The sequence below is a fragment of the Stomoxys calcitrans genome, chromosome 5, assembly GCF_963082655.1.
Source record: "Stomoxys calcitrans chromosome 5, idStoCalc2.1, whole genome shotgun sequence".
In the NCBI taxonomy this organism is placed as follows: domain Eukaryota; kingdom Metazoa; phylum Arthropoda; class Insecta; order Diptera; family Muscidae; genus Stomoxys; species Stomoxys calcitrans.
This window is the reverse complement of record NC_081556.1, coordinates 35,328,532-35,348,278: the sequence shown is the minus strand read 5'-3', so window position 1 is coordinate 35,348,278 and position 19,747 is coordinate 35,328,532. Positions and strand designations below refer to the sequence as shown.

Genomic DNA, 19,747 nt, shown 5'->3' with positions numbered 1-19,747 from the left:
GGACAGCTTTGGTATATTCAACATTAAATTTAAAATGTTCCTCTTTCTCATCTACAATAGATATCATCCATTTCTTCTTTGGCAATTTCTACAAATATAATCAGGGAAATTTTCGCATTTGGGCTGGTTCCTATTTAAACATTTTAATAACAGATCCCAAGGATATTGAGGTGGGTACAGCAGCAATTGCAATACAACAATGCAATCACAAGTCTCTTAATCGAATAATTTTTAGTTTATTTTATCTAGCAAAAGCTTAATAACAAAATCGGACATATATGATATGCTGCATCCATGGGTAGGACAAGGTCTTTTGACGGCTAAGGGCTACCGATGGCAAAGTCATCGTAAAATGATAATGCCATCATTTCATTTCAAAATACTGCAAGAGTTCCAAGAAGCGATGGCTCGAAATTCGACAAAATTTATGAAGAAACTAAGTGAAGCTTCTCGTGACGATAGCATATTTGATTTTTATGAAATGGTGGAGCATTTGACTTTGGATATTTTATGCGGTAAGGGGAACTGATAATAAATGTAAAGTCTTTTAAGAAATTAAAATTTTTATTTTTTTATTTATTAGAAACCTCCATGGGTATTTCCATTAATGCCATGGATAATCCTGATACAAAGTTTGCGAAATCGTTGGCATTGTAAGTTGAGTCGATATTTGATGACATTGGCAATGATGAGTATTATCAATATTTCTTACAGCATATGCAGCAATATTAGTCTCAGAGCCTACAATCCATTAAAACGTAAGCTATCCACCTACAGATTTTTTCCAGAGTACAAGGAATATTGCAATGCTTTAAAAATTCTTAAGGAATTTACCTATGATGTAAGTAAACTTAATTTCAAAGAATACAAAGTTAACATTCAATTGGTTTGTCTTTCTAAAATTGTTAATAGTAAAAACATATTCTCCTGATCGTTGTGCCGTGACGATAACCGTCCGTCCTTCTGTCAATATTTTCATACTTCTTGCAGGTTATTAACAAACGCATTAAGCTCATCAAACTAGAAGAGACCAATCAAGCTAAAGAAACACCTACTGAAGAAATAAGTAAACGAAAGATGGCATTTTTGGATAATTTACTCTCAGCAAAGGTAGATGGCAGATCTCTAACATTGCACGAAATTTATGAAGAAGTTTCCACTTTCATATTTGCGGTAAAATTCAATCAATGCTCCTCATGCTCAAATTAAAGTAAAATATTTTTTTTAAAAAAGGGCAACGACACCTCTTCCTCGGCTTTATCATTTGTAACCTTTCTGCTTTCTCGCCACCTGGATGTACAGCAAAAAGTTTACGAAGAACAACTTTGCATAATGAAAGATCACGACTTGAAGGCAAATGCCACCTACCATCAGCTAAACGATATGAAATACTTGGATTTGGTTATAAAGGAAGCTCAAAGATTATATCCCAGTGTACCGGTTATAGGAAGGCATACTGAAGAGGACTGCACTATAAGTAAGGTCTTAAAACAAATAATGTAATCAATATAAGCTTTTAGTTTTCTATTTCACCTATAGATGGCAAATTCATACCCAAAGACACCTCCCTTAATCTCTTGCTTATGGCTTTGGGTTACAATGATCGAATTTTTCCTGATCCCTATCGTTTTAAACCAGAGAGATTTGATCCATTGTATGGTGATGAGTTGCCCAAGCAGTTTGAGTATGTCCCCTTTAGTGCTGGTCCACGCAATTGTATAGGACAAAAATTTGCCTTACTCCAAATCAAGACAGTTGTCTCTCAAATGGTACGGAATTTTGAAATTTTACCTGCCCTAGATGAACTGGAATCGAAAGATGGCTATGTATGCACCAAGTTTGTTCCTCACGGTCAGCCAAGACCAAAGATGCATAAATATGATCCACGTTTGGAGACCGTGCTGACATTGAAGTCAGAAAATGGTATAATGATAAGAATGAGAGAGAGAAAATAAAAATTTTAAATATTTATAAGAAAATGTTAATTGTAGCCGTTGAGTGAAGCGGACATGTTTTTATTTCGCTCCTCAAAGAAAAAAAAAAAAACTATATCCGAATCTCGGAATAGGTAGTACCTATTACGAAAAAAATTTTAAAGGCTTTTGGGGTAGGCTAGAAATGAACTTCAAAGACTCAACATCTGCGGTGGTGGCGTCTGACCGTAGCGTGTTGTCCTCTCCTCTTATAGGCGAGGGTGCCTTGGCACTTGCAGTAGAGAGTAATGCTTCAAGCGCACAACTAGTCATCAGACTAATTAATGAGGAAGAGACAGATGAACCAGAGGGATGTACACTTCGTCCCCAGCCTTTAAGTAAAGATCGTGTTTCTGACTCGGATTAAGACAGCGACTGTGCCAATGAAACAGTCGTCGCAGCCGAATCAAGAGATGAGGGCATCGGGATAACGGCAGTAGTGAGCGATGGCTTTGCTAAGCTCACAAGCAGACTGAGAAAGCGATCCGGCGCACGGCGAAGGAGACAAAGGAGTATGTACCGGCAGCGTAATCGGGCGAAAGTGCAGGATGCTGGAAGGGATAGAACTGACATTCCAAGCACTTCTACGGAAGCTGGAAAAAGAATCAGATCTCCCGAAGAGCATAACACTGCAAAAATGCTGAAGAAGAAAAAGAGCTCCCCTCTTTCAAGAACTGTGGGAAAACCAAGCCGTCCATTCCGCAATGGAGACTCCAGACAGTGCCCTTTGGAGGTAGACAAAGTCGGTACAGGAACGAAGGAAGCGCGCATGGCCCCTGAGTCTTCATGGAGGACTGTGACTTCCAATAGAAGGTCACAGCCATCACGGAAGGGGAAGATGGTCGCTGAGAATGGAAAGGAGCAGCCCTCTTAAGCCAGAGTGGCAAGGAAGCACAACAGAGATGAGCTGACTTAAGCAGTCATCAATATCGGCTGTGCATCCGGTAGGATTCCACCAGATCATCGGTCCCAAGTGGAGGATATGGTTAACGATCGGATTTTTGAACATGTGTGGAACTCCGTAGAGGGTCCACCCATACAAATGATGAGCTGCGAGTTTAGAGGGAACATCCTTACGCTTCGTTTTGCTTAGGCGGAATGTATTGATACCGCCAAACAGCTTGTCAGAGGTATTCACGCTCCCTGGGAGGGCGCAAAGCTCGACCTGGTGAGAAAGATGGATATGCCCCAGCTCACAAAGGCTACGGTCTTCATCAAGGGATGAGGCAGTAAATTTGCGACGTAACTCATGTTGGGATTCTTGGGCAAAGCAAAACCAAGGTTTGGTCGCAGAGAAGTGGTAGGTCTTCCACAGTGAGGAGAAGAAGGAAGGAACTCTCTTTGTGGTTGGCATTGATCAAGTCGCCGTAACAAGTTTGGCTAAGACTAAAGGCATGACGCACCACGGGAGCAAAGCTGTCGTTTTCAAGGCCGACAACAGGCCGTGCTACAAGACAACAGGCCGGAATACTACACTAGGCAAAGAACCTAAAACGATGGCATCAGGCAGTGCAGTGACGGGAAAGTCAATGCAATCTAAAGAACAGGGAGCAGACGATGAGATCATCACCTACTCCCAAGATTCCCACTTACTGGGGGGCCAATGATTGAGGTAATCCAGATAAACCTCCACCGGAGCGGGAAATCAGCAAGGGCGAGATTGTTATTACCTTAATTCAGGAGCCATGGACAACACGGAACAAAGTTTCTGGACTGAACCATATCAGCTACCAATTATTCTATGCTAACACTGGTATTCGGCCGAGGACCTGCTACTCACAAGAAGACTTGGGCAAGATAATTTAGATTGTCCAAGCATAAAAGATATTGACGAAAATGTCAACAGGATTACGACTGCACTGGTGGGTCCTTCGAAGATAGTTGTCCTCTTCGGGAAAGGAAATCATCCCAAGAAAAGCCCTGGATGACCGGGGAGATTCGCAACATTGGGATAGAGGTCCGCAGATTTTGAACAGACCACGTCGTAAAAAATCTGAAGTATATTGGGATGTGTATTACACACGGCTCAAGGAATACAATAAGATTTTCAGAGGGGCAAAACGTGCCTCCTGGAAGATTTTCTTGCAACAGGTCGATAGCCTGTCCAAAATGATATGGGAGTGAGAGCAGAGTCAACGGAGGACATGTTGAGGCTTTTGATGAAAACCCATTTTCCACAGGATACGAAGGGACTTACGGAGACACCGGAATCTTGGAATAATGACGTTGATCGAAGGTTTATAAATACGGAATTTATGGTCAAGGAAGCCTTGAGGAGCTTCAAACCATTTAAGTCACCCGGAACTGATGGAATATTTCCGGCGTTATTGCAAAAGGAGGCCGACTATGTGGCTCCTCATCTGGCCACTATTTTCACAGCAACTAGGACTTGCATATAATCCGAAAGCCTGGCAGGAGGCAAGGATGGTATTTATACCCAAGCCCGGCAAGGCAAGTTATGCTACGCCAAAAGCCTACAGGCCTATAAGCCTTACATTCTTTCTACTCAAAACCATGGAACGCATTGTGGATACCATGATAAAGAGTAGGGCATCCAGTGAACTGCTTAAATAGAGACAGCATGCCTATGTCAAGGGAAGGTCCGAGGAGACTTCCCTGCAAAAGAATGTGCCTAAAATAAAAGAATTCTTCGAGCCCAAGACGTACACATTGGCGGTTTGCAGGTGGATCGGGTCCTTAGAGACTGGATAACCCATATGCTAAGGAACAGGTGAATAAATTGCGGGTCCCATGACATAAATATAAGGGAGAAAGTGACACAGGACACGCCACGGGGGTCATTTTATCGCCACTTCTTTGGGTGACCACCATAAATGACCTATTGCGGATGCCGACTAAGGAGGCATTTGAACCCGTCTGCTATGCAGACGATGTTATAATTCTAAGGGCTAAGGATCCGAATCAGCTATGCAGAAGAGCCGAAAAGGTCTTGCATATGGCATATGACTGGGCTAGACCCAGGGGTTTCAATGTTAACCCAGAGAAGACTGAAATATGCCTGTTCACGAGGAAGACGAAAGTGTGTCAATTTGACGCACTACGTTTCCTCTATAGAACGATTTTGATATCTGAAAAGGTCTTGGATAGAAAACTAAGCATGTCCACTTATGACGATGGACGCCAGGTTTCGAATCCTGGTGAGAACTTCAAAAAAATTTTCAGCGGTGGTTATCCCCTCCTAATGACGTCGACATTTGTGTGGTAACAGGCCATTTAAAATCTTCTCCCCAGCACCCGCCGTTCGGAGTAGGCTATAAAAAGGAGGGCCCTTATCTTTGAGCTAAAAACATGAATCGGACAGAACAAAATTCCTATGAAATTTTCTCTAAAGATTGTTTCTTAATAGAAATTTTCTCAAATTTTTCCTGAAGACAAAAGTGTAAGTGTAAAGACAAAATTTCTATGAAATCTTCTCTAAAGACAAAATTTCTTTGAAATTTTCTCCAAATGACAAAATTTCTATGAAATTTTCACTAAAGACAAAATTTCTATGAAATCTTCTCTAAAGACAATATATTTGAGAAATATTTTCTAAAGTCTGAATTTCTATGAAATTTTCCATAAAGACAAAATTTCTATAAAATTTTCCATAAAGACAAAATTTCTATGAAATTTTCTCTTTTTATGCCAAACAAAGAAGTACTTTTTCGGTCCAAAGAGTAACTTTTTAGTACTGTTGAAAGTTTTCTATTTTCCATACCTGCTTCAACTCTGGTTTAAGCCAAGTTTGAGTTTATGTGCGCTTAAAAGTATGCTTTAATTTTGTTGAATATTGAAAGCATGGGACCTACACATCGCAAACGATGTGATTCAATATTGGATTTCTCACGAATCAAAATTTCGATTTCGGAATATGTAACTAATAGGTGTATAATTTTGGTAAAAAAGCTTGCAATGTTTGTTTACTCTTGAAATACACTTGGAATGAGAAATTCCGGATCGGACTATATTTAGATATAGCTGCCATACAGACCGATCTCCCGATAAAAGGTCTGAAGCCCATAAAAACTTTATTTTTTAACAGATTTAACTGAAATTTGAAACAGTGAGTAGTTTGCCGCTTCCCAACATCCGACTCAAATATGGGTCAGACCGAACCCCAAAACTTTAAATCGAGAGATCGGTCTATATGGGAGCTATATTCAAATATGGACCGATCTGGGCCTAATTGAAGAAGAATGTCGACGAGCCTAACAAAACTCATTCTCCCAAATTTCGGCGACATCGGATTATAAATGCTCCTTTTATGGCCCAAGACCTTAAATCGAGAGATCGGTCTATATGGCAGCTATATTAAAATCTAAACCGATCTAGACCAAATTGAAGAAAAATGTCGAAGAGCCTAACACAACACAAAAACTAAATTTCGGCGACATCGGATTATAAATGCGCCTTTTATGGGCTCAAAACCTTAAATCGAGAGATAGGTCTATATGGCAGCTATATTCAAATCTGGACCGATCTGGGCCTAATTGAAGAAGAATATCGACGAGCCTAACACAACTCACTGTCCCAAATTTCGGCGACATCGGATTATAAATTCCCCTTTTATGGGCCCAAAACCTTAAATCGAGATATCGGTCTATATGGAAGCTATATTCAAATCTGGACCGATTTGGGCCAAGTTGCAGAAGAATGTCGAAGGGACTAACGTAACTCACTGTCCCCAACTTCAGCAAAATCGGTCTATAAGACAGCTATATCCAAATCTGAGCCGATCTGGGCCAAATTGAAGAAAGATATCGAAGGGCCTCACACAACTCACTGTCCCAAATTTCGGCGAAGTCGGACAATAAATGCGCCTTTTATGGCGCCAAAACTTTAAACCGAGAGATCGGTCTATATGGCGGTCTATATCGCAAGAAAGATGTCGAAGGGCCTAACAAAACTCACTGCCCCAAATTTCAGCAAAATCGGATGATAATGTGGCTTTTATGGTCATGAGACCCTAAATCGGCGGATCGGTCTATAATGACAGCTATATTCAAATCTGAACCGATCTAGGCCAAATTGAAGAAAGATGTGGAAGGGCCTAACGCAGCTCACTGTCCCAATTTTCAGCAAAATCGGATAATAAATGTGGCTTTTATGAGCCTAAGACCCTAAATCGGTGGATCGGTTCATGTGGGGGCTATATCAAGATATAGTCCGATGTAGCTCATCTTCCCCAACTTAACCACCTTATGTACAAAAACAGAATCTGTGCAAAGTTTTTGCTCAATATCTCTTTTTTTAAAGACTGTAGCGTGATTTCAAAAGACAGACGGACGGACAGACGGAGGGAGGGACAGAGAGATGGACAGGCGGACAGACAGACGGACGGACAGACGTACTGACAGACAGACAGACGGACGGACAGACGGACGGATAGACGGACGGACAGACGAACGGACAGTAGACGGATAGACGGACGGACAGACGGACGGACAGACGGACGGATAGACGGACGGACAGACGGACGGATGGATGGACGGACGGACGGACAGACAGACGGACAGGCGGACGGATGGATAGACGGATGGACAGACAGACGGACGGACAGATGGACGGATATGGCAAGATCGCCTTTGATTTTTACCCTGATCAAGAATATACATATGTACTTTATAGGGTCGGAAATGGTTATTTCGATGTGTTGCAAACGGAATGACGAAATTAGTTTACCCCATCCTATGGTGGAGGGTATAAAAATGCATAATGGCATTCTTATCGAAATTTTTTAATCTTTGAGATATGTATGTTATGTTTGATAGAGGGTTCTCACGCTCCTCGTTGTGGTGAATTTCTTATCTTTTGCCATATGTTTGGTATAAATTCTATGGTTAATTTTTTGGCTAAGTACATTTGCCTTATAACACTTTAACTTTGTGGTCAACCAAAAAAGAATTCAAATACGAAAATTTAATACAAGAAACAACAATCAAAAATGTTGATAGTTTTATTGATTTTATTACCAATTTTGTGGTTTGTTTACACGGATAGAAAATATTCCAAAATGCGAAAAGAAATTGCCCATACGCAGGGTCCCAAGACATTGCCGTTGATTGGAAATGTGCATCAATTGGCGAAAACACCAAATGGTAAATAAAAAAAAAAAATAAATAAAAACATATGAGGCAAATCTATAAGAAAAACAGTAGAAACATGGACTCTTATATTAAAACTAAGGAAATAGTAAAAGTGAATAAGGAATAATATGGGAATGAGATACAATTGAAAGCATAAACAGTTTTTAAGAAGGATAATTGTTTCAAAAAACAAAGAAAATTTAAGTTGTGAATAAAAGCCATGTGAACAAATGATAAATAAATTAACCCAGATTCCTAGTTTCATCTGAGTTCTCCATATAATTCAAAGGATTGCCATTGAAGTGCTTTTCGTGAATCCCATAACAGATTACTTAACAAACTTAATACATTATTTTGGAATTTGTTTACTTAGCGTCTACTACAGGACTGTCTGTTTTCTTAGGAATCCCATTGTAATTAGCCATTGAACAATTGGTACCTAGCCCTCTGCTGGCTTGAAAGATTCTTTTCTAAGTCATTAAAGGGGGTCTGACGGTGAAGCCTTAAATAATGTCTTACTCAGATCGGCCACCAATTGCTTATTAAATAATTGTTAATCAATTGGTAGCACTTTTTTTTGGCTAATGGCAATTGAATTGATGATTAATCTTATCAGGTCACATTAATTATTGAATACCTGTTGCTGGTCAAAGAAAAATTAAGTAAAAATGTGCCAAATTCGGCCTGACCGAATCTTGTGAGCCCACCACCATGGATTCTGCAAAACAATTTCAACAAATGAGCTCAGCTGAAGACATGTCTGCTTTACTTACCGAATTTCTGAAAATCGGGCACAAATTTAAGTTTCTGGTAGCCGCAGAAGACTAATTGGAACATTGTTTTATATGGGTGCCAAATCGGGTTATAGATCGATTTGGACCTTACTTGGACCGACGGACATGGCTAGATCGACTTAAAATGTCAAGAACATCCATAATATATATCCTTTATGGGATTGCGGACCAATAGTTTGGGGTGATACCAACGGAGTGACTAGATTAGTATACCCCCTATCCTATAGTGGTGTGGCCTGTATCATTTGCTAAGTTCAAGTTTCACAACTATGCTATCTAATCGTTATGCTTTATAATTTCCAAAAAGCGGTTATCAGTCATGCAAATGTTTCCATAATAAATGGCCAGAAAGGGGGTACATTTACTTCGTTATACCTTTTATAAGGAGGGCACACAACATATGTTCTATTGGGTTGTCCAAAAAGTAATTGCGGATTTTTCATATAGTCGGCGTTGACAAATTTTTTCACAGCTTGTGACTCTGTAATTGCATTCTTTCTTCTGTCAGTTATCAGCTGTTACTTTTAGCTTGCTTTAGAAAAAAAGTGTAAAAAAGTATATTTGATTAAAGTTCATTCTAAGATTTATTAAAAATGCATTTACTTTCTTTTAAAAAATCCGCAATAACTTTTTGGGCAACCCAGTGGGCAATATGTATACCCAGTGAACCAAACGTTTAGAATTTGGTCAGAAGTCTGTACGAAAATTCGGCAATTTCATCCGAATTCGCATCCGAACTCTGTCCAAATTCTAAACGAACAAGTAAGAAGGCATTAAGTTTGGCCGGGCCGAACTTTCGATACCCACCACCTAAACCACTTTTCGTCAAAATACGGTGAAAATGCATACCTTATGCCCCATAGCAGCTAGATCGAAATATGTTCCGATTTGGACCAATTACTAACAAGTACAAGTCATTGTTTAATTGTGGATAACAAAATATTGGTCTTTTCAGTAGCTATATCAAAAAATAAACCGATCTGAACCATATACGACACGAATGTTAAAAAGCCTAACATAAGTTAATGTGTCAAATTTCAGTGAAATCGGATTATAAATGCGGCTTTTATGGGGCCAAGACTTTAAATAGATATATCGGTCTATATGGCAGCTATATCCAAATCTGGACCGATTTGGACCAAGTTGCAAAAAAATAACGAAGAGACTCACACAACTCACTGTCTCAAATTTCGGCGAAATCGGACAATAAATGCGCCATCTGTGGCCCAAAACATTATATCGAAAGATCGGTCTATATGTCAGCTATATCCAAATCTGGACCGATTTGGACCAAGTTGCAGAAAAATTACGAAGAGACTCACACCACTCACTGTCCCAAATTTCGGCGAAATCGGACAATAAATGCGCCTTTAATGGCCTCAAAAACTTTAACCGAGAGATCGGTCTATATGTCACCTATATCCAAACCAGGCCCAAGACCTTAAATCCTGAGATCGGTCTATATGGCAGCTATATCCAAACCAGACCGATTTGAGGCATATTGAAGAAGAATGTCGGAGGGCCCAACACAACTCACCGTCCCAAATTTCGGCGACATCAGACAATAAATGCGCCATCTATGGGCCCAAAACATTATATCGAGAGATCGGTCTATATGGCAGCTATATCAAAATCTGGACCAACCTGGGCTAAATTGCAAAAAAAAGTTGAAGGGTCTAACAGAACTCACTGTCTCAAATTGCGGCGAAATCGGATAATTACTACGCCTTTTATTAGTCAAAGACTAAATCCAGAGAACGGTCTATATGGCAGCTACATCCAAATCTGAACCGATCTGTGCCATATTGCAAAAGAGTGTCGAGCGACTTAACTTAACTCACTGTTCAAAATTTCAGCGAAATCGGACCATAAATGCGCCTTTTATGGGCACAAAGCCTTAAATCAAGAGAACGGTCCATATTCCAAAAGAGTGTCGAGAGACTTAACTTAACTCACTGTCCCAAATTTCAGCGAAATCGGATAATAAATTCGCCTTTTATCAGCCCACGATCTTAAATCCAGAGATCGGTCTATATGACAGCTATATCCTAATCTGAACCGATCTGAGCCAAATTGAAGAAGGATGGCGAAGGTCCTAACACAACTCACTGTCCCAAATTTCGGCGACATCGGACAACAAATGCGCCTTTTGTGGGCTAAAAACCTTAAATCAAGAGATGGCAGCTATATCCAAATCTAGACCGATCTGGTCCAAATTGTAGAAGGATGTCGAATGGCCTAACACAACTTACTGTCCCAAACTTCGGCGACATCGGACAATAAGTGCGCCTTTTATGGGCCCAAAGCGTTAAATCTAGAGATCGGTCTATATGGCAGCTATATCCAAATCTTGACCGATCTGGGTTAAATTGTAGAAGGATGTCAAATGGCCTAACACAACTTACTGTCCCAAACTTCGGCGACAATAAACGATCTTTTATGGGCCTTAGACTCTAAATCGGCGGATCGGTCTATACGAGAGCTATATCCAAATCTGAACCGATCTGGGTCAAATTGAAAAAGGATGCCGACTGACCTAACACAACTCATTTTCCCAAATTTCAGCGAAATCGGATAATAAATGTGGCTTTTATGGGACTAAGACGCTAAATCGGCGGATAGGTCTAGTCGATAGCTATATCCAAATCTGGACTGATCTGGGTCAAATTGAAGAAGGATGCCGATTGGCCTAACACAAATCATTATCCCAAATTTCAGAAAAATCGGATAATTAATGTGGCTTTTATGGGCCTAATACCCTAAATCGGCGGATCGGTCCATATGGGGGCAATATCAAGATATAGTCCAATATAGCCCATCTTCGAACTTAACCAGCTTATGGACAAAAAATAATTTGGGCAAAGTTTCAGCTCAATATCTCTACTTTTAAAAACTGTAGCGTGATTTCAACAGACAGACGGACGGACATGGCTGGAACGCCTTTGATTTTTACGCTGATCAAGAATATATATACTTTATAGGGTCGGAAATGGATATTTCGATGTATTGCAAACGGAATGACAAAATGAATGTACCCCCATCCTTTGGTAGTGGGTATAAGAATATATGAAGTGGTTGGCATAACTTCGGAACGAAATGTCGGAGGGAAATCTGATGTTATTGGCTAGACTTCGCACCGAATTCTGACTGAATTCTGAAATGGGAAAAATTATGGGAAATTCGGAAGGAAATTAAGAGTTGTGATTAAGATTTCTAACCGAATTCTTATGTTGAATCTTGATGTTTACATTGGCCCACATAACCCTAAAGGGCTTACAGCTTACAGTATTCGCAGTCATATCTCCAAGATATTTACTATTTCATATACACAACATATAGGTAGCATATGTAAATGACTTTCTTTGCAGCTGTGGTCCACTTCATGTTCGATAATTGGTATAAATATGGCCAAGGAAATTATCGCGTTTGGGTTGGCTACTATTTACACATGATGATCGGTGATCCTAAAGATGTAGAGGTAATATTATGCAAAAAAAAAAACTACAATAGCTTACTAAAATTTTGATTTCTTTTCAGTTCATACTATCCAGCAATACTTTAATTGCCAAATCCAAGGTATACGATATGCTACATCCCTGGCTGGGTGATGGTCTGCTAACCAGCAAAGGTTCCAAATGGCATAAACATCGCAAAATTATAACACCCTCATTTCATTTTAAAATTCTTCAAGACTTTCATGATGTCATGAACAGTAATTCGACTAAGTTCATCGATAAATTGATGGCAGCTTCGAAAGATGGGAAGATATTTGATTTTCAACATTATGTGAATCATTTGACTTTGGATGTTATATGTGGTAAGAAGGTTGGATTTTTTTTACAGATCCCTCTTTCATTTTATTTTTCTTTTTCTTTAATTATAGAAACTGCCATGGGCATTTCCATAAATGCCTTGGATAATCCCAATTCGGAATTTGCCAAAGCTGTAGAATTGTATGTGGAATATGATTTTCTCCAATGTTTAGTAAATATTTGTTTCCTTTCTTATTTCAGCATGTGTGGAAATATAAACATGCGCGCTCTAAACCCTTTGAAGCGTAAAATTGCCACTTACCAATTCTTTCCGGATTACAAGGACTATTGCAAGGCTTTGGCTGTATTAAAGGATTTCACATATGGGGTAAGATATGACGAAAACTTTATTCCATATTCTTGATCGTTTTGATACATTGAGTCGATGCAGTGATATTTTTTATTTTCTCTGAACTATTGCATGTCCCTTTTGCCGCACAAAGAGAAGATAGAGATCTGTTTAAAAAATCTAAAGAAGTACAAACCTTGCGACAAACCTTGTTTATATGCTCCCCTATAAGGTGTATATAAATTGGGATCCAAGTAAACGCTAGGTTAGGTCAGGTCGAAAAGAGGGTGCATATATTAAACCGCCCCATGTCACTATCGGTTTCTTGTGCGCTCCTAATACTACAACCTAACGGAGAAAAAATCAAAATCTGAAATTCTGTGCTACGCACAAAATCTCTAGTAGTTGTCAATTCCCCGCCCCTAAGTGGGTTCAAGTTTGGTATTGTGTCCCCATTTAAGTGCTTGATTCTGTTAACCGCGAAAGCCGGGCATTGACATAGGAAATGCTCCAATTCCTCATAATTTTCTGCAAATGCCCTAGACACGCTATCACTTGACGCATTTATTTTCCATAAATGGGCTCGTAGTCCTATGAGTCCCGTAGTCATATCAAAAACTATGCTCCGGATCTCGTCATAGGTTTTTCGTCGTCCTACCGACCGCTCACTGCTGCACGGTGCTAGATGTCGCACCGAAAAGCTTCGGATTCATCAAGTCTAAGTTTGCCTTCTTGTATCCTCCACCATAGGATCGACGTTTACTAATTTCGTCATTCTGTAAATTTCGTATGAAGTGTTTTGTTATGACTTTTAACAACTGTGTTAAGTATGGTAAAATTCGGTTATAACATAATATAGCTGCCTTATAAACCTATCCCCGTTCTCGGCTTTTTGAGACGCTAGACAGGGCAATTCCAATTTTGTCTGAAATTGTGTATGAGGTGTTTTGTTGTTGTTGTTTGATCTTTAACAACTGTGCTGAATATGGTAAAAATCGGTCCATAACTTGATATAGCTGTCATATAATCCGATCACTGATCTTGACTTCTTGAGACGCTAGAGGACGCAATTCCCATCTGATTTGTCTGAAATTTTGTATGAAATGTTTTGTTATATGATTTAGCTGAAATTTTGAATGAGGTGTTTTTTTATGACTTTTAACAACTGTACTAAGTATATAAACCGATTCCGAATCTTGACTTCGTAAAACACAATAGGGCGCGATTCTTATCCGATTTGTCTGAAATTTTGTAGAAGTTGTTTTGATATATACACTTTCAACAATTGTGCCGATTCGGACCGTACTGGGAAAAGTTATCGTCTCTGAGTGTCGAGACGATCCAGAATATATATACTTTATACTAAATAAGTATTCCCCCATCCTATGATGGTGGGTATAAAAACCTAACATTCTTGCAAATCAAATTTGATTCTATATACTTTTCGCAAGATGGTCTAGTTGCCCAGTGTATATATTTTTATACCCACCACCAAAAGATAGGGGTATATTCATTTTGTCATTCCGTTTGCAACACATCGAAATATCCATTTTCGACCCTATAAAGAATATATATTCTTGATCATCGTAAAAATCTAAGACGATCTAGACTTGTCCGTCCGTCTGTCTGTTGAAATAACGCTACAGTCTTTAAAAACAGAGATATTGAGCTGAAATTTTACACAGATTCTTTTTTTTTTGTTCATAAGCAGGTTAAGTTTTGCTGAAATTCGGGACAGTGAATTGTGTTAGGCCCTTTGACATCCTTCGTTGATTTGATCTAGATCGGTCCAGATTTGAATATACCTGCCATATAGACCGATATGTGAATTTAGGGTCTTAGGCCCATAAAAGCAATATTTATTATCCGATTTTGCTGAAATTTGGGACAGTGAATTGTGTTAGGCCCTTTGATATCCCTCATCAATTTGGCTCAGATCGGTTTAGATTTGGATATAGCTGCCATATGGACCGTTCCTCCGATTTTGGGTCTTAGGCCCATAAAAGCTACATTTATTGTCCGATTTTGCTGAAATTCGGGACAGTGAATTGTGTTAGGCCCTTTGACATCCTTCGTTGATTTGGTCCAGATCGGTCCATATTGAATATACCTGCCATATAGACCGATATGTGAATTGAGGGTCTTAGGCCCATAAAAGCCATATTTATTATCCGATTTTGCTGAAATTTGGGACAGTGAATTGCGTTAGGCCCTTTGATATCCCACATCAATTTGGTGCAGATCGGTCCGGATTTGGATATAGCTGCCATATAGACCGATCTCTCGATTTCAGGTTTTGGGCCCATAAAAAGCGCATTTATTGTCCGATGTCGCCGAAATTTGGGAGAGTGAATTAAGTTAAGCCCCTCGACATAATTCTGCAATATGGCACATATCGGTTAAGATTTGGATATAGCTGCCATATAGACCGATCTCTCTATTTAAGGTTTTGGGCCCATAAAAGGTGCATTTATTGTCCGATGTCGCCGAAATTCAGGACAGTGAGTTAGGTTAAGCCCTTCGACTTCCTTCTGCAATATGGCCCAGATCAGTCCAGATTTGGATATAGCTGCCATATAGGCCGATATCTCGATTTTAAGTTTTGGCCCCATAAAAGGCGCATTTATAATCCGATTTCACTGAAATTTGACACAGTGACTTATGTTAGGCTTTTCGAAATGTGTGTCGTATGTAGCTCAGATCGGTTTATTTTTAGGTAAAGCTACTTCAAAGACAAATGTTTTGTTATACACAATTGAACAATGACTTGTGCTTATAAGTATTTGGTCCAAATCGGAACATATTTTGATATAACTGCTATGAAACAAAAGGTATACAATTTTCACAGGATTTTGATGAATGGTGGTTTATGTATATTCCCGAGGTGGTGAGTATTCAAAGTTCGGCCCGGCCGAACTTAACGCCTTTTTACTTGTTATACCTGCCACCATATAATGGGGGTATACTAACCTAGTCATTTCGTTTGTAACACCTCGAAATATTGATCGGCGACCCCATAAAGTATATATATTCTTGATCGTCTCGACATTCTGATTCGATCTAGCCATATCCTTCCGTCCGTCTGTCGATAGCGGTCGAACGCGTAACGCTATCCGCTTGCAATTTTGCACAGATACTTAAAATTGATGTAAGTCGTTGGGGATTGCAAATGGGCCTCACTGGTTCAGATTTGCATGTAGCTCCCACATAAACCGATCTCCCGATTAGATTTCTTGATCCCCTGAAAGCTGCAATTTCCTTCCGATTTCGATGAAATTTTGCACTAGGGTTCTGCTATGACATCTATCTATTGTGTTAAATCGTTAAATCAAATCGGTCTAAAACCTGATATAGCTCTATATAAACCGATCGCCCGATTTGACTTTTTGAGCCCTTACAACCCGCAATTTTTGTCCAATTTAGCTACAATTTTACACATAGTTTTTTGTTATGAATTTCAACAACTGTGCTGAGTACGGTTCAAGTCGGTCAAAAACCTGATATAGCTGCCATATTTGACTTTTTGAGCCCTTAAAAGCAGCAATTTTTGTCCGATTTGGCTGAAATTTTGCATGTAGTGTTTTGTGACTACTTCTAACAACTGTTCAGAGTACGGTCCAAATCAGTTAATAACCTGATATAGCTCCCATATAAACCGGTCTCTCGATTATCCTTGTACGGTTCCTAGAAGCTTTAATTTTGCTAGTTTGACAGAAGTTTGGTATGTAGAATAAAATTATGACCTTCAAATTATGTCCTCCAGTAAACGGGCTTCTTGGGGGCCGGTGATGGTGTCGTTTTTGGCTCCCAGTTTGCTAGGCTGCGTTGAGTCTACTGTAACTGCACCGTCTAATGTTTTCCTCTTAAGATCTTTGGCTATCCTAGTCTTCTCATTCTTGAAAAGGACAGCCTTGGACGTGTAGAATGCCATGGCTTTGGTCTTAGCCACATTTCTCATTAAGACTCGTTCCAGTCCCACCACAAGGAGAGTTCCTTCTCTCATCTTATCCCTTGTATAAAAATTCAGATTGGTTCTTTGCAAATGGCCTTATTTGTGTTCTTCTTTTAAATATGTAGGAGGCTACATTCTCTGCCAGACGGATATAAATTTTATAACTATTCTATTGTTTAACTTAATCTAGGTTATAGAGCGCAGAATAGAGCTTCTTAATAGGAAGCGGACACAAAAATCCAATGCCGAGCCCGAAGATGAATTTACAAAACGAAAAATGGCATTTTTGGATACATTGCTCTCGACCAGCAAAGATGGCAGCCCTTTTAGCACTCAAGAACTTTATGAAGAAGTCTCTACATTTATATTTGAGGTAAGAAAGTATTTGGAATGACTTTAACTAGTTTCTCAAAAAAAGCAATACTTTCTTTATAGGGTCATGATACCACTTCCTCTGCTATATCATTTGCAGTATTTCTGCTATCGCGTCACTTGGGCATACAGAAGAAAGTCTATGAGGAACAGCAGCGTATAATGGGTGATGATTTGAAGCGTAGTGCCACATTTCAGGAGATAAGTGAAATGAAATATTTGGATATGGTGGTAAAGGAGGCTTTGAGACTGTTTCCCACAGTGCCCGTGGTGGGCAGGCATACAGAAAAGGAATATAATATGAGTGAGTAAAAGACTAAATTAGTAATAAAATTTTTGAAAAAAAAAGATAATGATTTACTTTCTATTGTTTTTAATAGATGGCAAAATTATACCCGAGGACACCTCACTAAACATCTTCCTTTTGTCCTTGGGCTATAATGAGAAAGTTTTTCCCGACCCCTATCGTTTTGATCCCGAAAGATTTGATCCCTCAAACAACGGCGAGGTGCACAAACCTTTCGAATATGTACCCTTTAGTGCGGGACCTCGTAACTGTATTGGCCAGAAATTTGCTTTGCTGGAAGTTAAGACTGTGATATCGAAAGTAGTGCGCTATTTTGAAATTTTACCCGCTCTGGATGAACTGGAGTCTAAGGATGGTTATGTTTGCACATATTTTGGACCATACAGACACCAAAAGCCTCCTTTGCATGAATATGATCCCAAAGTGGCTGCAATGTTGACATTAAAATCAGATAATGGTATTCTATTGAGATTAAAACAAAGGCAATAGAAGTTTTATACTCGTTAAAAATAATTGTTTACTAAAATAAACATTTTTATAGGCGTTTTATGTTTTGTAAAAAATAAATACAAAAAAAAAATGTTTTCTACCCTTCTTTGTCGTTTGGAAATGGTGTACTTTGCTTGACCATTTTCATATTTCAATATAACTTCGTAATTCCTAACAACAAAGCCAAATTATTAGAATGACTGTGAGTACATATTACTACATCATTCTCACATTTAACTGACTATAGTCCCATTATTCCAACTTCACAAATTAAACTACCAATGTTTGTGGGAAACCCATTTGCTGTCACAACTCTAACAATACTCGTAGTTAGTTTAAGTTTAACCATTGGAGAATTATTCATCATTTTTCGATATGATTGCTATGTTATCGCAAAATGGAAAATCAGACACAGCACAATTGTTTTGTCAACAAATGCATTCGATTGTGTGATTTTGATATGTATAGTGTGAAATACTACGGAATTAAGCCACAGTTCTCGATATGATAAATTTATATGAAAATTACAATTTTAATGCCAAAATGGCATCAGTTAAATGGGAATGTGCAAATATGCTGTTTTGTTTGCACAAATGCACTGGGAGATATGAAATGTACTATGGGTACATCAGATACTAGATTGGACCAAAGAGCACATCAAATACCATATTCGAAATCCAACAAATGGAGGAAATCTGCAGGAGGGTGGAATTTTGATTTCGACAACATTTGTCATAAATCTCATTTTGACAAGCTTGTGTAGAGAAAATAAATACGACAAATCTGGGAAAATCTGGCATAAAATCTTTGAGAAATTTTGCTTAAGTTGGGTTTATGTGGAAATCTGCCATCTGACTCACCAACAACTTGCGAATGCCCACATCCGCTAATTCAGACAAGTCTTCATATGAGAACCTAAAGTGAAACTCTTTCTGACTGCCAGTGAAGAAAACACACAGCAGATGTTTTATAGTCCCTCGACGTCCACACAGCTTCTGCAGGAGTCGTTACTAGCAACCTTCAGTCTGTCTGTATGTTTTCCAATCAGACAGTGAGTTGTCATGACGGACACAAAGACTGAGATGTCTGTTGTAGTCAGTGGCCGCAAAGCGATAGATCTCTTCAAGTCTTGATTAAGCCACATAATTTTGGAATGCTCACAACCTATCCTCTGTGACCATCTCTCATTCGTTTTCCTTCGGGACTGATCCTGTAGACTGAGCTTACATATGGCTAGGGGCATACCCACAGATTCCAATGTGTAAGGTTGTTCCTAGTCCCGCAAGCTCTTCTGCGCTACAATTCTCTGTGATATCTCTTTGGCCCGGCACCTACTGTTCAGCCATTTCGTTGGGAGTTCTGCGTGTGTCGAGGGCAGTTTTTGAATTTAGAAATATATTCCCTAGAGGTTTAAAGGCTGCCTGGCTGTCTGAGAAGATACCAGAGCTGCTATATAAGTGTCTGGCCTAAGCGACGCTAAGTATGGCCAGGTGCATATCTGACATATCAATTAGAAAATTTAGCATGGGCCATCCAGGCTTGCGTGTACCATCGTGATCGCCTTCAAAAGACTTAGTCCCTGGAGCTTCTTCATTAATTTTGACAACATAAGCTAGATAACACAAACGTTGTACAATCCCATGGCATATATAGGCGATCACGATGGTACA

At 39.3% G+C, this 19,747-nt stretch overlaps 2 protein-coding genes across 2 annotated transcripts in view; both read left to right on the top strand.

The window, feature by feature from the left end:
• The window catches only part of LOC106089286 (uncharacterized), a 39,451-nt gene extending 37,496 nt beyond the window's left edge, over positions 1-1,955 (top strand). The window contains exons 10-16 of the mRNA XM_059369727.1: positions 61-170; positions 236-515; positions 584-653; positions 715-841; positions 991-1,173; positions 1,234-1,477; positions 1,540-1,955. Coding sequence (XP_059225710.1) covers positions 61-170; positions 236-515; positions 584-653; positions 715-841; positions 991-1,173; positions 1,234-1,477; positions 1,540-1,955 — 1,430 coding nt within the window. The remainder of the gene's footprint in view (positions 1-60; positions 171-235; positions 516-583; positions 654-714; positions 842-990; positions 1,174-1,233; positions 1,478-1,539) is intronic.
• A 5,906-nt stretch (positions 1,956-7,861) lies between these two features.
• On the top strand, positions 7,862-18,077 carry LOC106089595 (cytochrome P450 4e2). The gene is made up of 8 exons (XM_013255486.2): positions 7,862-8,074; positions 12,225-12,334; positions 12,394-12,673; positions 12,740-12,809; positions 12,870-12,996; positions 17,100-17,282; positions 17,345-17,585; positions 17,662-18,077. The coding sequence occupies exons 1-8, from the start codon at positions 7,921-7,923 to the stop codon at positions 18,075-18,077; spliced, it is 1,581 nt and encodes a 526-aa protein (XP_013110940.2). The 5' UTR covers positions 7,862-7,920.
• The last annotated feature ends 1,670 nt before the right edge of the window (positions 18,078-19,747 follow it).